The 21,625-nt window shown below is 37.1% G+C and overlaps 2 protein-coding genes across 2 annotated transcripts; one reads left to right on the top strand and one right to left on the bottom strand.

Annotated features, from left to right (window-relative positions):
• Positions 1 to 7,757: 7,757 nt before the first annotated feature.
• On the bottom strand, positions 7,758 to 8,358 carry LOC142165084 (uncharacterized). Its single transcript, XM_075223717.1, has 2 exons — positions 8,092 to 8,358; positions 7,758 to 7,991 (listed from the first exon to the last, which is right to left on the bottom strand). Exons 1-2 carry the CDS (start codon positions 8,356 to 8,358, stop codon positions 7,758 to 7,760), a joined length of 501 nt encoding a protein of 166 aa, XP_075079818.1.
• Positions 8,359 to 12,024: 3,666 nt separating this feature from the next.
• LOC107760828 (wall-associated receptor kinase 2-like) lies at positions 12,025 to 17,352 on the top strand. Its single transcript, XM_016578929.2, has 4 exons — positions 12,025 to 12,660; positions 13,178 to 13,671; positions 15,244 to 15,420; positions 15,873 to 17,352. Exons 1-4 carry the CDS (start codon positions 12,113 to 12,115, stop codon positions 17,126 to 17,128), a joined length of 2,475 nt encoding a protein of 824 aa, XP_016434415.1. The 5' UTR covers positions 12,025 to 12,112; the 3' UTR covers positions 17,129 to 17,352.
• Positions 17,353 to 21,625: the final 4,273 nt, after the last annotated feature.

Genomic DNA, 21,625 nt, shown 5'->3' with positions numbered 1-21,625 from the left:
TTGATGATGAAAAACTCATAATTGAAAAATCCAGAAAGAACCACATAGAACTAGACTGTGAACTAGAAAGACCTTGAGTTTCCTCCTCAATCTCTGCATGTTCCCTCTTAATCATTGCAACCCTTAATCAGTGCAATTATTTCCTCCCATTTTAGCATCATAAAAAGATCAGAAATAGGTAATTAAGCAAGAAAGAAGTCTAGTTTTAAGTTAACTCATGCCACTTATGTGCACACAGTCATAATTAAGAACAGAGCTTAAAAGCACGATATAAATAGCAACAAGGCAAAAGCTTGCATTAACATAGTTTTGGATTTTGGAGTAGGAGCATAGTCAATGTTACTTCCACATCCACAAATTAGAACAATTAACAAAAATACCACAAGTTATCATCATAAGAACTGACACGGAGAGAGGAGCACAAACTGGTTTATAGACTGGACACAGAAGGGAAAAACTTTAAGAAGCACAGGGAGGAGAAGGTTTGGAGGCAGAGGAAATTATTTGGAGGACTAAATCCATTCGAGAATTTGCTGACATTTGCTCATTGAATAGTCTTTCTTTCAGGTCCTCCACTTGTTTCCTGAGCTCAGCGTTATCCTTTGTAAGGCGAGTAACCTTTTCGCTTTGAGAGCGACTGGAACCAGGTGCCTCGTGCAACTAACTTATCTGAGTCTCAAGGATATCATTCCTTTTTTCAATTGCCTAATCTTAGTGGTAGCACTGTTTTGAGCATTTATTAACTGAGAAATGGTAGAAGTGCTTGCAACCCCTCCAAATTTCTCTATGCACTCGCATTCTTCAAGAGTGCCTTTTGAAAAAGTTTGCTACTTGGCACCCACTTTGACTGGCCCGAGAGGAACCTTGAAGTACTCAAAGACCTTGGTAAGAAGGAACTCATACGGCAGCCCATGATTACCATCTTTAAAGTCTGCCACCTTTTTCATATGCTCTATCATGATCCCAGGTAGATTGATGGTAATGAAGTTGTCTAGTGCTTCCATGAGGAATAGGTCTGCACAAGTGGTGATGGATCTTCGCTCAGCTCGAGGCAGCAATACTTTTTTTACTATCTTGAAAAGTAGTTGGTAAACAGGAAGGAGGGCCTTCTTCTGAACCCGTTCCCCCTGTTGAACTGCTCTATCCTTCAAGATTGCATTTCTGAAGTTCTAAGTACAAGCTCCCTGAACACTAGACAGCCCTTCAGTGGGCACTCCAAGAATAGATCTCAGCAGGGCAGAGTCTATTACCATATCAACCCCATTCACCAAGGCACAAATGTGACCATCCTCAACCTTGTACAAGTCGGCATAAAAACTTTAAGCTTCCTCCTTATATACCCTAGAAGCATCACTTGTGAACAAGTATGTCCATTGTTGGAAATCACATATTTCAACTAACTGTCACATACCAGCCTCCTCCAAGACATCAGAGGCAAATGTGCGCTCCCATAGTACCTTTTGACTTCTCAATCTCTCTTTCCCAGCACTTCCCAGATTACCAACTTTGGCCTTCTTTGAGTAACCGAGTTCCACATCAGTATCAACCTTTCTCTTAGCAGTCTTGCGAACACCTTTCTCTTTTTTATCAGACTTCACAGATTTTTCACCTGATTCTTTCTCCACATTCTTAGTAGCAACAACATCAACAGACCTAGTCAGACGTTTAACAGACACAGTAGATCCCCCTTTTGTCTTGAGAAGACCATGATTTTGTGATAACTTCTTAGTCAACGTGCTAGGTTCCTCCGCTTCTTCTTCATCCACATTCACAACATGCACTATCTTCTCATTTACAATTTTGCCATCTTTCACTAATTTTCTTCTCCTTGACTTAGTTTGATTGTTCTTAAGAGCAGACTGAAGAGCCTCCTTCTTTTGCAACCTTGTTGTGGGTCGCTTAGGAGTTGGCTCTTCACCAGCAGATACTCTATGCCTAGGCAGGCAATTGGTAAGTCATTATAATCTTTTTCACTATCTTCCTTTTGATTTTCAGACACATGGCTTGTCTCAGGCATAATCACACTTAGAGGCTCAACATCTGAATGAGTAGAGGGAGCAGGGTCAGTACCAACTTGGAGTTCCTAAGAAGGACCCGGAGTTGGATCCTCTGTAGGCGAATCAGGTCCTCCAGCAGGTTCCCCAGTAGCACCTTCCTTTGCTGAAAATTCAATAGACACAAGCTCATTATCCTCACCAACCGGCTTATATTCTTCCCCCGGAGTATTAAGACCATCCTTACTTCCTCCGACAAAAACCCCTTCACTGGTGATGGACAACATATTTTTAATTGCTTTCTTTTCTTGTAGATTCGTGAGAAGCTAGGAGCAGTAGAAGCAGTACCAGTGGACATGGGTTTAGGAGCAGCCTTTGTTGAGTCGATGATTTTCCCTCAGCCTGGTCTATCTTTAACCCTTCTTGTATATGAGAACTTGAGATTTTTTTGATTTTCTGCATTCTCAGCAACGCTCGCTTCATCCCTCTTTTTTGGAGAGGTAAGAGAAGAGCTCGGAGCAACACTTCTTGTGAGAGTTGCTGCTTGGTAACTCTTTTGAGAACCAGAACTCAAATGCATAGGAGAGGAGACGGAGTGTGGGGGTGACTCTGTTCTATGGTTTTGGTTATCCGTAGTTTGAGGAGGAAAGTCTGGTGTTGGTGTTTCAACTTGTGAGGAGTCGGTGAAACTAGAGATTATTTGATCTTCAGCCATGGTGAGAAGAAGAGAGAAGATTTGGTGAACTGAAGAGAGAAAGGATAGGAAATAGGTTTGGAAGTGTTGATGTGAAGTGTGGTGACAAAGATAGATGTATTTATGATGACAGAGGGATCGGTTAGAAATGATGACAGGTTTTAGGGAGATGCGTCGATTAATAGCTGGTGAACATGTTTGGGTTCAAAAGACACAAAACTAAAAATTGACATACCGATAATGTGGCACTTGTTTTAATTGTTCAGAATTGTGCATGAGAGAACAAAGAAACTACTAACCTGTGTTAGGAGAACCAGGTTCCTTGATTGATCTTTTATCTGTAAGCTTTGCCCTTTTTACCAGTGTATACAGCCTCAATTGCTTATTTGCTCTATAATTATCAAGCGCGTCTACCTGTAACGGTATAAAGACGAGTTAGACTTTGCCAGAAAACACCTTTTAACTAAGTTTACCTGAACCTTTCTTTGATAGCCAATCATTGAGGTAGTAGGTTCTCAATTGGGTTTTATCAACCCCAATGCCAGACGATTTTGCTCGAAGTGTTCTCTGCTCAGGGCTTTGGTAAATATATCTGCAATTTGATCCTCAGTGCTACACAATTTCATGCATATAAGCCCTTTCTCAAAATTGTCTCTGAGGAAGTGATGACGTACATCAATGTGCTTGGTCCTCTTATGTTAAACTGGATTTTTTGACATGTTGAGTGCACTAGTATTATCACATAAGAGAGGCAAATAGTCTGAGAATACTCCAAAATCTTCCAATTGTTGCTTGATCCACAGAAGTTGAGCACAACAAGATGCAGCTGCTACAAATTGAGCTTTTGCAGTTGAAAGTGCCATAGAGTTCGGCTTCCTTGTACCCCATGAGATTAAGTAGGAAACCAGGAAGTGTGCCATTCCAGACGTGCTTTTCCTGTCCACTAGATATCCTGCATAATCAGCTTCAACATACCCAATAAGATCGAAGTTGTCTCCTGAAAGATAATAGAGGACCAGGTCCTGTATTCCTTTGAGATATCTCAGTATTCTTTTGGCAGCCTTCAAATGAGATTCCTTTGGATTGGATTGAAACCCACACTAAAAACAATGTTTGGTCTTCTTGTAGTGAGATACATAGTGACCCTGTGATCCCTCTATACATAGGGGAACCAGGTTCATCCATGTCTAGATGAGTGGTTGTGGCAATAGGCGTGTCGATAACTTTTGATGCTTCCATATCAAACCTTTTCAGTATCTCCTTGATGTACTTTTGCTGACTTATCAATGTTCCCTTCTAAGATAATTTCACTTGAAGTCCTAGGAAGAAATTCAGTTCTTCCATTATAATTATCTCGAATTCACTCCCCATGAGTTTTGCAAATTCTTCGCAAAGAGAGTCAGTTGTGGCTCCAAAGATGATATCATCAACATACACCTGAACAATGAGCAGGTTTCTCCCTCGTTTCTTTAGAAAAAGAGTTTTGTCAATTTTTCCTCTTGTAAAGCCATTTTCCAGAAGGAATTTTGACAACCTTTCATACCAACCCCTAGGAGCCTGTTTTAACCCATATAATGCCTTATCTAGTGTAAACACATGATCAGGGTGCTCGTGACACTCAAAACTAGGAGGCTGCTTGACATAAACTTCTTCTTTCAGATAGCCGTTTAGAAATGCACTTTTGGCATCCATTTGGAACAATGTGAACTCCATATGAGATGCAAAGGAAACTAGAATTCTAATGGTTTCCATTCGAGCTACAAAAGCTAATGTTTTATCGTAATCAATCCCTTCTTCCTGATTGTAGCCTTGAACTACAAGCCTTGCCTTATTTCTTGTTGTATTTCCAAGCTCATCAAGTTTATTCCTGAATACCCACCTGGTTTATATAATGGTTCGATCAGCATGTCGAGGAACTAGGTGTCATACCTTGTTCCTTTCAACTTGATACAGCTCCTCTTGCATGGTTATCCAGTATGCATCTTTTAGCGCTTCTTTTATATTTTTGGGATCTATTTGGGAAAGAAAAACTGAGAAGGCAAGTGAGTTTCTTGCTTTCGATCTGGTTTGAACTCCTGGTTCAAGAGGAGTGATTATGTTGTCAAGAGGATGTGAACTTTTGAACCTCCAATTTGGTGCGTGAGTATCATTGGTAGAGGAACCAGGTATATCTGACTAGGGTTCTTGAGCATTTCTTACTTCACAGAGTGGAGTTCCTTGGATTGCATCAATAACTCTATTTTCAACTTTAATTATTATAATCGAGGTACCAGGTTCCTCTCCCACTAATGGAGTTGTGTTTGCATCTTCTTTACTAGATTCCTTGACGTGTCTCATCATGTCTGCCTTTCCATTTGTCATGTCAATTACTTCACCTGGAACAGATAAGGTCTCTCCATCTTGATCAACATATCTGTCCTTCTCACAGGAGAGGTGAGCTTCATCAAAGATCACATGTATGCTTTCTTCTACACATTTAGTCCTTTTGTTGTATACCTTGTAAGCTTTTCTTTGAGTTGAGTATCCCAGAAAAATTCCTTCATAATTTTTGGCATCAAACTTTCCAAGAGCTTCATTTCTATTGTTATAAACAAAGTATTTACACCCAAAAGTTCTTAGATGTGTCAGCTTGGGCTTCCTTCCATTCAGCAGTTCATATGGGGTTTTGTTCAGAAGGGACCTGATCATGCACCTGTTTACCAAGTAGCACGCATTATTGACAGCTTCTGCCCAGAATACTTTGCGATCCCGCTGTCAATTAGCATTGTTCTTGTGATGTCTTCAAGAGTTCTATTCTTCCTCTCTACAACACCATTTTGTTGAGGTGTTCTTATAGCTGAAAAATTGTGAGTGATGCCATTTTCAGTGTAGAACTCATCGAATTTGACATTGTCAAACTCTGTCCTATGATCAGACCTAATGTAGGCTACTTTATTACCTATCTTCACTTGGATCTTCTTGAAAAAGGCAACAAACACTTCAAAGGTTTCATCTTTGGTCCTGAGGAACAAAGTCCAGGTGAATCTAGAATAGTCATCAACTATCACAAAAATGTACTTCTTTCCTCCTCTGCTTGGCACTCTCATAGGTCCACATCGATCCGTGTGAAGGAGATCAAATGACCTTGCAATGCTGACTTCCTTTTTGGGCTTGAATAAGGATCTGACTTGCTTCCCTTTTACACAAGCATCACATACTTTATGATCCTTGAAGCTTGACTTGGGCAAACCACGAACCAGGTCCTTCCTGACTAATTTGTTTAACAACGTGAAGCTTGCATGACCTAGCCTCATGTTCTATAATTCAACATCATCATCAACGACGCTTAGACGGCTTAGATCACCATTCTTCAGAGACTCAAAATCAGCTATATAGATGTTCTTGTATCTTTTTTCCACTAGCACCACCTCACCAGTCACCAAGTTTGTGATGTACAGGTTTTGACACTAATTCCACCTTGTTTCCCTTGTCATAGATTTGGGAAACGCTTAGCAAGTTGTATTTCAATCCGTTCACATAGTACACATTTTAGATTGAGTGAGAAAGAGACTTCGCAATCCTTCTGACTCCCAGAATGTATCCCTTTTTGCCATTTTCAAAGGATACACTCCCTCCTTGCAGGGCCTTAAGTGAAAGGAAATCATTTGCACTTCCAGTCATATGCTTTGAGCAGCCACTATCCAGTACAATTGTAGGCTGCTTCCTTTCACTATTCCCTACACAAGAAGAGTTAGGAGTTAGCTTTAGGAACCAAACTTATTTGGGTCTTTTGTCATGAGGAAAGGGGTGAATCGGGGATCTTTTGGTCCATGCAGGCATTATGTGTTTTTTAAATGAGGGGCAAGTTCTCTACTAGTAGTTACTTTTTCAGCAAAGGATTTATTTTTCTGATGTGACTAAAATCTGGCATTACAGTTTTCTTTATGGTGCCCGTTGTTACTGCAATGGGTGCAAAACCAATTGTCAGGTACAATAACATACTTGTTATGAGGGTTGTAGGGAATATTTTTCCTTTGAAACCCAATCCCCTGCCTGTTTCCCCCATTGTTGGTGTACATGGCAGTGATAGCATCGAGGACCAGGTCTACTTGAGTGATTTTTCAAGATCACTCTTCACTATACCTAGTTCTTCTTGAAGTTGTTCGTTTTTCTCAAGCTCAACCCACAAACTAAACTTCACTGAATTTAGCTCACTTTCAAGCTTAATGTGTGCCTCGCTTGCAACTTCCTTTACCTTTTGATAATTTTCAGCCCTACTCTCAATTTTATGTTTCCCAATTGTTTCCTTCAAATCCATTACTACCACTAGAAGGTCATCTCTTTCTTGTTCTACATTTGCAATCTTTTTATCTAAGACATTTCTTTCTTTCTTCAGGTTCTCAATTGACTCTCTCAACTCAATTGCAACTATTACTAGGTCATCTCTAGACTATTCTACTTCTCCTAGTTCAACTGTTAAGGCATATCTGTCATTTATAAGACTATAATAAGCATTGATTAGCATATTTTCCAAAGACATGAGTTTCTTAGGAGAATAAGATTTCAGATTTCTCTGAACATCCAGAAAAATTACCTCATCGTCTTTGTCATCTTCATCATCAAACTGGGCAACCAAAGCAAAAATTGAATCATGCTAGATTGCTTCACTTTCTACTACCATCATAGAGCTGTTACCTGGTTCATCATTTTATCCAGATTCGCTTGATGAATCTCTCCATGCAGCAAGAGTTTTTCTCACGACATTGTCAGCGACATTTTTTCTATTGAATCGTCTATCAGGAACCAGGTTCCTTTTGGCTGCTTTGTCAGAGTTGTTCTTGTACTGATCATGCTTTAGGAGAGGGCGATCCTTGATGAAATACCTTGGCTTTCCATATTTATGACAGAGGTCATAATACTTTGGCTTGCTAGAACTTCCCCTTTTTGGAATGCCTCCATTCCTATAAACCATCTTCTGGAATCTTCTTGTTAGGCATGCCATATCACCATCCTCACCACTTGAGTCATTGTTTTCTGTCTTGACAGAGGTCATTTCATATGTTTTAGATTGCCAACAAGCTAATCAATAGTTAGCTCTTCAAGTCCTTCGCCTTTGTATTGGCATTCACTTTGCTTTCCCAAGAACTGAGCAGCACACTGAGGATTTTTCTAATCAGCTTGTTTCTTGGAATAGTTTCACCAAAGGAGTGAAGCTCATTAATGATGGAGGTGAACAGGGTATGCATTTCTTGGACAGATTCATCGTCTTGCATCCTGAAGAGCTCGTATTCAGTTGTGAGCATGTCGATTTTGGATTGCTTGACCTGTGTTGTTCATTCACGAGCTGTCTGAAGAGCTTCCTAGATTTCTTTGGCTGACTGACATGCTAATATCCTATTTTATTTCAGGACCAATAACACACACCAGAATTTTCTTTGCACGAAAGTTCTTCTCTATGGCCTTTCTATCTGCATCATTGAATTCTTTCCTTGTCTTGGGAATGGCTACAGATGGGTCGTCAAGGTTTTTGGTAGGGACAAAGGGTCCATCACATATGACATTCCATATCTTAGAATATTCAGCCATGATGAAGCCATGCATTCTAGTTTTCCACCATCCATAGTACAGTCCATTGAACCTAGGTGGTCTGTAAGTAGACTGGACTTCTTCGAAGTTTGGAGGAGCAACCATGAGGATCCTTTCTAGGCGTTAACTTGATAGAAAGAACCCACTCTGATACCAATTGATAGAATATAAGGGTCCGCCAAACTCTATAGAGAACCAGGTTCTCTATCAGATTTAACAGTACACACACACAACAATAACTAAATTAAAAATCACGACCTACCCTTGTAGGATTTCAACTTCACTACTGAGAAACTTTTATATTACAACCTATGCAACCTATAAATTAACCTCTTAATCCCTCACTAACTTGCAATACTCTATTACAAGCCACTTTGTAATAACTCTATTACAAAGGCTTTACAACATGACTAACTCTAGCCAAGACTCAAACATACTGGTTTAAGGTTTACAAAGGGGTTCCTATAGAATGCTTCTAAACAAGCTAGATAGGAATTACAATTGAAGAACTATTACAAAGTTACAACTCAACTAAGGACATATAATGACTCGATATGGGAACTGGTCCGTAGTTGCTTTGTTCTTTGTTCTTGAAGCACTTGAAACTTCCTTGCTGGATGGTCACGTGAATGAGCTTCTGAAAAGTTTAAGTGATTGTGTTTTACCTCCCTTGATTGTATATATACATGTGTGACATCACTTACAATGATGTAAGCAAGGTAGGTAAAAAGTCTTCCCTGAAAAGTTGACTGCAACACTGTTCTTGTACTGTAGCGTGTGCAGGCAGCATCTTTCCAGCTGGAGAGTTGACTTCGTACAGTCTCCTCAGGAACTGGTAGGGACATGTTCCCTCAGTTGTTCCTTCCAATCTGAAGGGTTAAATCATAACGCAAGCTGGATCTCAACCTAGAACCTGGTGATCTTAAGGTCTTGTAAATGTGTAATAGGTTCCTTATCTGGTTCTGGATAGTAAGTTTGTTAGATCATCAAAACATAAAGTAAAGTACGTATGACCAAAGTACTTGTAACCTATCAAGAATTTAAAAGATCTTGACATATAAATATGAAAGAACAAAGAGATTAACAATTTTCAATAACATTTGATAAGAAGTGATGATACAACTCATTAGATTAGGAAGTTTGATATCATGTTATATTTTTCATTGTTAAATTGCCCTCACATACTTTACTTGAGATTGTTATCACATGGTCTATCCATTATTGTCAAACATGCTCTTTTATGCTTTAGTTGCCTTTGTTATCTCTCTTATTGTCATGTTACTTATTTTATTGTCTTGTTATTCTGAAGTCGAAATTGTCATTCCATGAAAATACCTTCATTTTGAGTTATTGAAGTTGAAGTTATGAGAGCTAATATTTCCTTGAGGTTGAAGTTGTTGATTATTGAGATATCTTTCCTCATTGAGAAATTCTCGTTCTTATTGTTATTATTGAGATTCTTATTTATATTGTGGCTGAGCCGTGGGCTATATGTTATGGAAATTTTGGTATTGTTTATTTTTGGCAAGTTGTGACATATGGGCACTTGCGGTGTGAGTTGTTATTGTGTTGTAATATTGATGCATATGCGGCAGTATAAGGTTAGGGGTTAATGTGCATGCGGCGGCATATGGTGGGATTTATGTGCGTGTTACTAGTAAGGGAATTACTTGAAGCCATGCGGCGACATAAGATGGGCTAAAGTACATGCAGCTATTTCGGAAAAAATATTTTCAAAACTATCTAAATGTCAGGCTCACGCGGCGATATAAGAAAAAATTGTGATTGTGAAATGAGGTTGCGAGGCGGTACCTTGGTTGTGATTCTTATTGTTATCTCTCATTTACCTCACTTGTATTTTTTTGCATTATTTTTTTGATGTTCATAATTTGTGTACCTTCCTTGTTGTCTTTGTTGCTTTAAATTCAGTTGTAGCTTACCTTGTTGTTTTGCTTTATTGCCACTATTTTCTCGTTTTCATTATTAGAATATACTATACTTGTTCAGTTTTTCTTATCCTAGTAGGTATCTTGACCTGGCCTCGTCCCTACTCTACCAAGATTAGGCTTGATACTTATTGGGTACCGTTGTGGTGTACTCATACTATACATCTGTACTTTTTTTGTATAGATCCAGGTACCTCGACTCAGGCTAGGCATCAGTGAGTGGATCATTCAGTTCAGAGACTTCAAGGTATACCTTTCAGGCGTTCGTAGGCCTCGGAGTCACCTTCTGCCCTTATTTTGCTAGTGTTTACTCTTTATCTAGACAGTGTTATACTAGAGATTTTGCAGTATATTCATGTAGAGCTTATGACTCAGTTCCACCAGTTTTGGGAGTTTTGTTATAGATGTTCTATTTCGGATTTATTATGAGTTTTTCGAATTATCTTGTTATCTTAGTTGTTAAATTCCTTTAAGTATTCATGAATGTTAAGCTTACCTAGTCTTAGAGACTATGTTCCATTACAACATCCTAAGGAGGAAAACTGGAGTCGTGAAAATTGAGCACAAAATGTTTTTGCATATTACTCCTATAATAATATGTTGGGAAATTTGGAAAGCTTGCTGTGCTTGTAATTATGGAGATCAAAAAAATTTCAAGTTGTACAAAATGAAACAGCAAATAGAATGGACTATTCAGGTTGCGATGAATCTTAGCTTACCTACATGCAACTAGAATGATCTTGGCTACACATCTGTGAAGTAGTACACAAACTGAGATGTCAGGAATGATAATGGCGATCTTATCATGGCATTTTCTATCGCAGCTAAATGCAGTAGTAACAACTTGAGTGAAGCATTAGCACCTAGATTTGGAGTCCAATGGGGTATTCATAAAAGGCTATACCAATTTGGTTTTGGAACTAGACTCACAAATAGTTACTAAAATGATTCAAGAGAAGCATACCAACAACTACAAGCATAAAGAAGTGATTGAAGATATTGCATAGAACATGTATTTTGCCAACACAACCATAACTGTTTCAGGGAAGCTAATCAAGTTGCGGACTTCTTGGCAAAGCTGGCAGCTACTTCTGGGAAAGACTCCTTCTACTACACTTTTCAGGATCTTCCTAAACATGCTAAGGGTCCTTTTCAACTGGATAAGTGTCAGCTTCCAAGCATTAGGACTAGATATGATAAGGCCAATTTCTTTGTAAGTTAAGAAGTGGTAGAGATGGAGTAGGATCTGATATAATCTACCTACTCCATGCTTTTGAAGAATGGGTTGGTTTTCCATTCTTGTGTTAGTATTTTGAGGTAAGGCCTAACCCCTTTCTGTTCTCATTTGCTTAATAAAACACACCTGGTCAAAGAATCACTGTACAAGATTAGAGACCTACAATGCTTCGAAATGGTGCATGACTTCTTGTAACAGAAAGAAGAAAGAGTAGAACGTTGACTAAACGTAATGCATGGATACAAGCCAGAAAAAATAATTCCCAGAAACACTTAAATCATCCCTTTTTCTTTTTCATTAACAGTAGTTAGAGTCTGGATCAACATGCTTCATATCTTAATTATTTTACTTCCACCAGTTATTGAATACTCTTTTCACTTTCCTTGCATTCATTTTAGTGATTCCTCGTCGACTTTGATTTTGTCAAAGTCTTTGCTGTTTGGTAGGCACATTATTTCAGGACAAATTAAAACTTCGAATTTGTCAAATCGAAATCTTTATTCTACTCATACCTCACTGTCATTCGCAATATCAGATAAAAAGAAAATAAAGTTCTATGAAATTAATGATTTTGTACTATCTAACAAGCTAAGGTCACTCTGTACTTATAGTTCTATATATGAATGAATATCTTTTACTCATTTCGTTCGTCTTGCATTAGTATCTCCCAAAAACCATGCAGCAGCATAAGCTAGTTTCTCTGTTTTCTTTTCAGCTCTCCTGTTTCTTTTCCTTTGTGCTAATAATCTTGACATTAGCCACTGCCCAAATTATCACCATTTCTCCTCCTCCAACCTCCACTCCACCACCCACCAACGCCACCCCACCACCCACTAACACCACCCCACCACCCACTAACACTACCTCACCATCCGCAAACACCACCACCCCTACCAACACAATCACCAAAGCTGCTAATATCACGAAACCAGGATGTCCGAAACAGTGTGGAAATCTTACAGTTCCATATCCATTTGGGATTGGCTTACAATCTGGTTGTGCCATTGATCCAAATTTTGAAATCAATTGTGTTACTAATACGACTGGTTCTCAATCACCCTTCATTGGGAACATACAAGTTTACGATATTTCTGATGCTGAAATGCGCATATCAAGTACGTTAAATCGAAGGTGTTACTCATCTACAGGAGTATTGCTCCAAGATGATCCTGCTTGGATGAATTTAGGAAGCTCAAATCCTTACAGTTTCTCTTCCCTCAACAGGTACTTCAATGCTGGCTTTCTGCTTAAACATTTTTAACAATGTTTATATTTGAGTAATAAGTTATAGTGGCAAATGGACGTGTTAGGTCAAATCTAAACGAAGCAGACTATGTCAAATCAATAAACGTCTCATGATCCAGCTCACGCAAAGTTTGCTTGAGTGAAGCTGCGTCAAATAACGGTTGATAATCAATCCTCCTAACATACACTCTCCTTTTCTATTTTGCTTTTTTGAAAAAAGAAGAAGTGAAAACAAATGTATTTTTCTTAAATTATTAGCTTATGTATGTTTGGGTTTGTATTACACTTGACCCACTGGGTTACACTATTTTTGAATCGCTTTGACCAAATATTTTGATGGGTCATTTTTTGTTTAATCCGTTGGATCAAATCAACAAACTGGTCATAACTCATAACTCAACCCGGTTAAACTTAGACGGATTGGGGGATTATTAAAAAGTAAGTTGATTTCGCCTTCTCTTTACACCTATATAAAGTTATGAATTCACCTCTACAGATTCATTGTCGTTGGTTGTGATGAAGCTGCTGTAATAGCTGGACGTGACTTCGCTAATGGCTGCCCCACTGTCTGCATGAGTTCCAGTCAAGTAATTGAAGGAAGATGTATGGGTGCTGGTTGCTGCCAAATAACAATACCAAAAGGCTTGAAATATTTCAACACATCTATGCAAAGCTCGAAATTAAATCACACTGCTGTTTGGTCGTTTAATAGATGTGGCTATGCATTTCTTGGTGAGGCAAGTAGATTCGAATTTAAGGGTTTGCAGGATCTCGGTGATCTTAATTTTGTAGAGAAGATTATGAATAATGTTCCAATTGTGGTAGATTGGGCCATCGGAAATGTTAGCTGTGTTGAAGCACAGAAACGAAACGATTATGCTTGCCTGGAAAATAGTCGGTGCGTTGATTCTGATACTGGCCTTGGTGGTTATAGGTGCAACTGCAACTCGGGATACGAAGGCAATCCATACATTGGCCCAGGCTGCCAAGGTAACTTGATTTCTACTATCACTATTTCATGTGAAAATAGCACGAGCTAGCTAGTTTCCGGACTAATAATTGAAAAATAACCAAAGTTTGTAAAGTCATTGAAAAATAGCAATTATTTTGCTGCAATACGCAAAGTTCCGGCATACTATACTGAAGATTGGAGCACATGTGTATGAACTTCTAGCATATTATGCTGGAAATCCAATATATTAGGAAGTCCAGTATATTATACTAGAACTCCAATATATTATACTGGAATATTTTCTGGATTTTGAACAGTATTTTCGTTCAGAGTTATCTTTACATGAAAAGTTGCTAAATTTCGATTACTTTTGAAACTGTCATTATTTTTCAATTACCAATTGTAAATCTGACTATTTTTGAATTTCACCCATCATTGGTACCAGCTAACTTTCACTCATTATTTGAACTTCTTTTTGTTTATGGGCAATTTGTCATCTTTTTTTAATACCACTATCCCTATAAAATCAGTACTACCTTCCCTCTACTTTAATTGATCTTTTGGTATTTTTTGTATTTCATAATATTTGATTTTTCAAATATCAATTAGGAATTAACTTATTTTTTTTAACATTGAAGTATTTGTTATATTTAACTTTTAATGAACAAATTAATGTTAATATAGTCATTTTCATTGTTAATTAATGTTAAAAGATGAATTCCTTAATATGTGTGAATACAGCCAAAAAATTAATTAAAGTGGACCAGATGAAGTAGTAGTTCTCTATTTGTTCTTTCGAGGCAATTTTCATCGATGATATTATTTAACTATTTCTACTTTCACATTTTTTTATGATGATATTACCAAACTATTTCATCGATAACTTTAACACATAAATTTGAACTTCTTTTTGCTTATGGGAAATTTGTCTTTTTTATTTATTTATTTATTTATACCACTATCCATAGAAAATCAATAGTAGTTCCCAAGTTGTTCTTTCAAGGCAATTTTAAAACATTGACCTAATGTTGGAGATAGGGTGGGGTAGTTTGATCATCACTGGTATAATTTTTTTAATCTCATTTGGTACTTGAAAAAGATAGATTTCAAATTTTCGGACTTGCACTATCACAAAATCAAAAAAAAAAAAAAAAGGATAATAATATTACTTTACTCTAAGAAAAATATTTAGTTGACTTTTGAGGTGAACCAATCTAGCAGTAGTGTTTAAAGATTCATAGCTATATAAATATTGTTTAGCTTTTAAAGTATTTAAGCTATATGATTTTATACTTTTTTAGAGCTATACGATAAAAGAATATGGTGTAACATCAATTCGTCTGTCATCTTACAATAGGGTATAATCACAAAAAAAGAAGGATTAAAAAAAAACATCAAGAATTAATTTCTCTTGGTTCACCAAGACACGTAATAGATAACTCTATTCACCAAAACTTTGGCATATTAAAAGAGATTTCTAAGCAGTTTTTGTTTCTTTTAGGATTTGAATACGGTCTTCTGTGATTCTCATCACACTTTATTGACTACTAGATCAGACTCCATTTTTTGGTGCTTAAGCATCACAAATTAATACTTTTTTTGTGTGCCAGATATTGATGAATGTGCAGATCCAAATGCCAATTCATGTGAACAAATTTGCATAAACACACCGGGAAGTTACAATTGTTTTTGTCCACAAGGTTATACCGGTGATGGCAGAAAGAATGGTCGTGGTTGTAATGCACCGAGCTCGAACTCTGAGTTCCCATGGATCAAGTTTTCTGTAGGTAATTATACTTGTCTCTACTCGCATAGTAGTACATACTATGTAGTTTGAATTGTGATAGTATGTTAATGCATACAACTTAATCAAACAAAAATATGAGTAACGTAGTTCTGACCTAATCCCTCTATGTCCAAGAATGTTGAGTAGAATCAACAAGGATTGCATAATTTCTTTTACGAGAAAACTTGAGTGGAAATTAAACTATCTTGTGTCAAAAGTTCAAATGCTTATCTTGTGAATTCACTAGACATTTGCATAAGATTTTCAAGTGAAAGTACAGCTCATAACTCTATATATATATTTACAAGTTATCAATATGAGCCATGGAATTGCTTAAACATAGTAACAAGTACTAGTTTCTTGAAGTGAAAATAATTCATATTTATAGCTAATATCATGCTCTCTCTCTAATTCAAATAAAAAGGGGTTTAAATTTTGTTTTTATGAACACAGGTATGGGAGTTGGTTTCATGTCCTTAGTGGTTGGGACAACTTGGCTCTATTTCAGCATCAAGAAAAGAAAACTCATTAAACTTCGGGAAAAATTCTTTCAACAAAATGGCGGTTTGCTTTTGAAACAACGAATATCTTCTGACGAGGGTGGTGTGGAAGCAACCAAAGTTTTTACAGCAGAAGAGTTGAAGAAAGCTACAAACAACTATGCAAATGATAGAATTCTTGGTCGTGGTGGAAATGGCATTGTCTATAAAGGTATTCTACCTGATAATCGCATAGTTGCAATCAAAAAATCTAAGTTTGTGGACGAGGATCAAGTTGAGCAGTTCATTAATGAGGTACTTATTCTTACTCAAGTCAATCACAGAAATGTTGTGAGACTCTTTGGATGTTGTTTGGAAGCTGAAGTTCCTTTACTGGTCTATGAATATGTTTCTCATGGAACTCTTTATGAGCATATCCACAGCCGAAATGGAGCGCCTTGGTTATCTTGGCAAAATCGGCTAAGAGTTGCTACTGAGACAGCAAGTGCACTTGCTTATCTTCATTCATCCGCCGCAATGCCTATAATTCACAGAGATGTCAAGTCTGCTAATTTATTATTGGATGATGTTTACACTGCGAAAGTGGCAGATTTTGGAGCTTCCAGATTAATCCCTCTTGATCAAACACATATCGCTACATTGGTTCAAGGGACATTAGGATACTTGGATCCTGAATATTTTCGCACAAGTCAGTTGACTGAGAAAAGTGATGTTTATAGTTTTGGAGTAGTCCTTGCAGAACTTTTGACAGGAATGAAACCTATTTCGAGGGAAAGAAATGACGAGGACAAAAATTTGGCAGAGTATTTTGTTTTGTCCGTGAGAAAGAATCAATTGTTTCAAATTCTTGATCGCAGAGTAGTAAGGGAAGGAAGTCTTGAGCAACTCCAAAAGGTGGCTGAGCTAGTGAAGAGCTGTCTTAGTCTGCATGGTGAAGATAGGCCTACTATGAAGGAAGTGGCAATGGAACTTGAAAGTTTAAGAAAGTTCACCAAAAATAACCCTTGGCCGAACGGACATGGACATCATGAAGAGAATGAAGATGAATCATCAGATCTTTATACAGTTCAATTTGACTCTAATACAGGATTCAACAACTTATCCGGACAATACAATTCCAACTCCACCACAAATAGTACCAGCAATTTTTCTGGACAATATAGTGTGGATAGTTCTTCATTTATATTTAATAGAAATATCCCACGGTGATCCAAACCAGAAGGTTAAATACGATGATTGGTGAAGATTTTCTGCAGTTGTATGTTCTTTCCTTCCCGCAGTCATTCTTCAATGTTAAATTTTCTGATGTAATTTTGTTTGATTTTGATTTGTATTTTCTCTTTATATTTTGGTTTACCTATTGCCTTACCTCCAACTATATATACTTATTAAATGTGTTGTTCTCATTGTTGTAAGAGAACAATTGTTGTTTATTGTATATTTGTATATTATTTAATTTAATTATTTGTTGAAAAATAAGTTAATGTATGTTCGATCTTGGAATATCAACATTTGTTTGCTTAATCTAAGGTCTCTCAGTTTTAGGTAACTACTTTTTAGTTAATCATTTTTAATAGCAATTCATCAACTTAACTGGTGTGTGCTCTGAGAGAGTGGATGCAATTCAGAAACTTACATTAGGAATCTATTTACATTATCGATCCTCATGACTAAAAGTACAAGATGGCCTACTTTCTAGGTTTTGCACCACAAGCACTAAGAAGGGAAAAATAAATAAAAGCACTCCGTCAAAGTTTTTCATAGAACTAGAGAAAGCATTCTTCAAACTCACATAATAAGAATGTACGAAGAAAAAACCTTACTTAAAAGCATTCTTCAAACTCACGTGAGAAGAATGTACGAAGAAAAAACCTTACTTAGTCGTTCCTCAATCCTGCTAGATTGCACGAAGTGTTGAATAAAGGAAGAAGAACAAAATAAAAGATAAATCACGTTTTTAAACAAGAGCTTAGAAAAACTAATCACCAATATTTATTTTCAACATATTGAGTCCTTTAAGAGGCTTTACGATGACTAAGCTTGATGGGGTTAAGAAAAACTAATCCTAATTAAACTAGAATTAAAAAAAAAAGTTAAGAAAAACCTATTCTAACTAAAATAGAAAAACAAATTCTAGTAGGAATGGAATACCAAATAACAATCACAATTTGACTAGAACTACAAATATAATCCTACTAAAATAAGAATTAAATTACTAGGAAACAAGAAATAAAAAAAATCTAAGCTTTAAGGAAAAGAATCATAATCTTAAATGAATTCTTGGACTTTCTTAAATCTCTTGAGATTCTTGGGCCTCAATTGGATTAATACTAATTAGTAAGCATTTTAAATTCATGGCCCAATTCTCCAAATCCATTGGCATCTTCACGATCTTTACTTGTGTTTCTCTAGCATCATAATTTGAGCTTTTTTGTTCATTATTCACCCTTAGCTGAAAAGGATTCGCCCTCAAGTCATCGGATAGTAAGAAGCAAAATGTGTTATATTGAAGATAGATGATAGTTCTAAGTCATTAGGAAACTCCAAGTGATAGCATTATCACCAATCTTTTGCAGCACCTTAAAAGGTCCCCCAACTTGCTTTTGTAATTTCAAAAACTTGCGGTTTGGGAATATCTATTTACTCAAATGAACTCAAACTAGGTTGCCTTCCCTGACTATCACTTGTTTCTTATGCATATCAGTCTTTTCTTTATATTTAGCATTTTTCTTTTTGATATGTGCACGAACTTTCTAATGTAATTTTTTGAGTTGCTTAACTTGATCAACAACATCTCCATTAAAAGAATAAGTAACAAGAAGAGGGAAACGATCAAGTCGTCCAAGAGGATTTTTACTATAGACGACTTCGAATGGACTCTTGCATATAGTGAGATTCTTCTTTATTAATCCATGAAGCAAACTACCTAAACTCTAATTGATTATTTCAGTTTGACCATCAGTTTGGGGATATTGAGAAGTGCTAGGTGTTAGCTTATGTGATGACCCGATAGGTCATCTAGAGTTAAACCTTAATTCTATATTTCGAAACCTCGAATAGCCCCTTTTAGCCTTCATTGATTTGAGTGCGCAGTCCGTGTCTTTTTCCAGAAGGCATTTATGTGAAAATTGATTAAAATGTGAATTTGTGCCTTAAAAATTCAATTGAGTTGACTTCGGTTAATGTTTTAAGAAAATGGCTCGAATTTGTATTTTGATGGCCCGATGGGTCCATACCGTAATTTGGGACTTAGGCGTATGTCCGGAATCGAATTCGGAGGTTCCTAGCTCGAGTTATCGCATTTTACCGAAAATTTGAAGTTTAAAGGTTTAAAGAATTTAAAATTTGATCAAAATTTAACTTATTGCTACCGGATTCGGATTTTAGTTTCGGAGCTTGGTATAGGTTCATTACTATATTTATGACTTGTCTGAAAAATTTAGTGCAAAACGAAGTTGATTTGATGTGATTCGGACGTCTAGTTGTTAAAATAGAAATTCTTAAGTTTCATTAAAAATTTCATTTGATTTGGTGACCGATTTGTAGTTCTAGGTATTATTTTAGTTTTATGATCGCGCGAGCGAGTTCATATTGTATTTTTGGATTTGTGCACAAGATTTGTTTGGAGCCCCGAGAGCTCGGGCAAGATTCAGATAGGCTTCAGAGTGGTTTAGACTTAAGAAAAAAGTTGGTGCAATATCTGGTTCTGGAGCAGCCTCTGATCTAGCATTTGCGAGGTCAATATTCGCATTTGCGAACTATCAAAATCTCTCTCAGGTTCGCATTTGCGAAGAATAACTGGGCACCAAGGGATCGTATTTGCGATCAATTCTTCGCATTTGTGAGCAGGGGCTGGGGGCTGGTTTTCGCATTTGCGAGATCTGGGTTCGCATTTGCGATCTCTTGAGGTTTGCAATTGCGAACACATTGTTTGCGTTTTTTAGCAGCAGTAATGTGAAGACTTCGCATTTGCGGGGTTCGCAATTGGTCGCAATTGCGAACCCCAGGTCGCAATTGCGACATCTGCACCTGGACTTAAGAAGGGAAAAACGGAATTTTAGCTCATTCTTTCAAATTCTCAACCCTAAAAAACCTTAGAGGCAATTTTTCCAAGAGCTCTTCTTCTCCAATTCATTGGTAAGTGACTTTAACCTACTTTCTTTCAATTATCCATTACATTTCATAAGATTTGAATCTTAAATCTAGAATTTTCATAGTAGGAATTGCGGTTTTGTGTAGAATTAGGAATTTTTGTAGAGTTGGAATTTGACCTCGAATTAAGGTTAGATTTCGAAATAATTTAATGAGTAATCAGGTTTTGGTCAGAATTTTGGGTTTTGCCCAAGCGGGCCCGGAGATTGACTTTTGTTGACTTTTTCAATAATGACCTAAATTGAATCCCTTTCATTCGTGGGTAGTTCCTAAGGCTTATTTTGAATCGTTTGGTTAATAATTTGCTAGATTTGGTTAGTTCGGAGGCTTGTTCGAAAGGCAAAGCCGTGGTTGAACTTTGAGTCGATTGCGGAGCCAGTTAAGTATCGTGGTTAACCTTGACTTGATGGATTAGGACTTGTTTGCCTATTTGCTACGTGTTTAAATGTGTGGGTACAACATATATGTGAGGTGACGAATACATATACGTTGTTATTTGTTTAAAGCATGCGGGTGGGACTAATTTCCTTGTAATTTATTGTCTTCTTTGATTATCATATCCATGCTTAGACTAGCTTATTACTTAATTGATGGTTCTTTCCATATCTATGAACTATTTATGATAATTGAGTATTTTTGGAAGTTGAGGTTTGATATTTTTGAACCGTTGTTGACGTAAGGCTAATTCTTGCTTATTCTATCTCCAAGATGTTTATATTCATTGCTACATGGTAAAGGAGAGTGTTAAACCACGAAGGATAATGTGGTGCCATTTATCGCTTCATTTATTGATTAATACATGGTGAGCAAGAGGGTTAAAGCACGAAGGATGATGTCATGGCGTATTTACAGTTTCATGGAGAGATTGGGAGTTAAAGCACAATGGGTAATGTCGTGCCATTATTATTATTTTATGGTGAAATTGAGAATAAAAGCACGATGGGTGGTGCCGTGTCATTTTTATTCATTGTGATGATCCATTCTATTGGTTGATGATTTGTTTGACTGTCTCATGTTGTCTTTCCTGTTGTAGTTACCATATCTTGTTCCCATTTTTCATGTCCCCTCACAATTGTATGTATTTAATCGTACGTATTTCTTGTCTATATTTTCAATAATATGGTTTTTATACTTTCCTGAGCCGAGAGTCTATTGGAAACATCCTCTCTATCCTCACAAAGTAGGGATAAGGTCTACGTATACACTGCCCTCCTCAGATTCCACAGTGTGGGGTAATACTAGGTTTGTTGTTGTTGTTGTTGTTTGCTTTTATGTTGCACGTATATCTTCACTTGTACATGTTTAATTATGTGAATGTCCTGTCATAGCCTCATCACTACCTCGTCGAGGTTATGCTCGACACTTACGGAGTACATTGGATCGGTTGTACTCATACTACACTCTGCACTTCTTATGAAGATTTTGGTACTGGTCTTAGTTGAACGTGAGGTGCATCAGCTCGAATTGGCACATTTTGAGACTCGAGGTAGATTTGCCGGCATCCGTAGACCTTGAAGGCCCTTTCCTCTTTCCCTATTTATTGTTCAGCTCATT

The sequence above is a fragment of the Nicotiana tabacum genome, chromosome 10 (assembly GCF_000715075.1).
Source record: "Nicotiana tabacum cultivar K326 chromosome 10, ASM71507v2, whole genome shotgun sequence".
Taxonomy (NCBI): Eukaryota; Viridiplantae; Streptophyta; class Magnoliopsida; order Solanales; family Solanaceae; genus Nicotiana; species Nicotiana tabacum.
The sequence above is the reverse complement of the archived record's forward strand: the minus strand, read 5'-3'. Positions and strand labels throughout refer to the sequence as shown.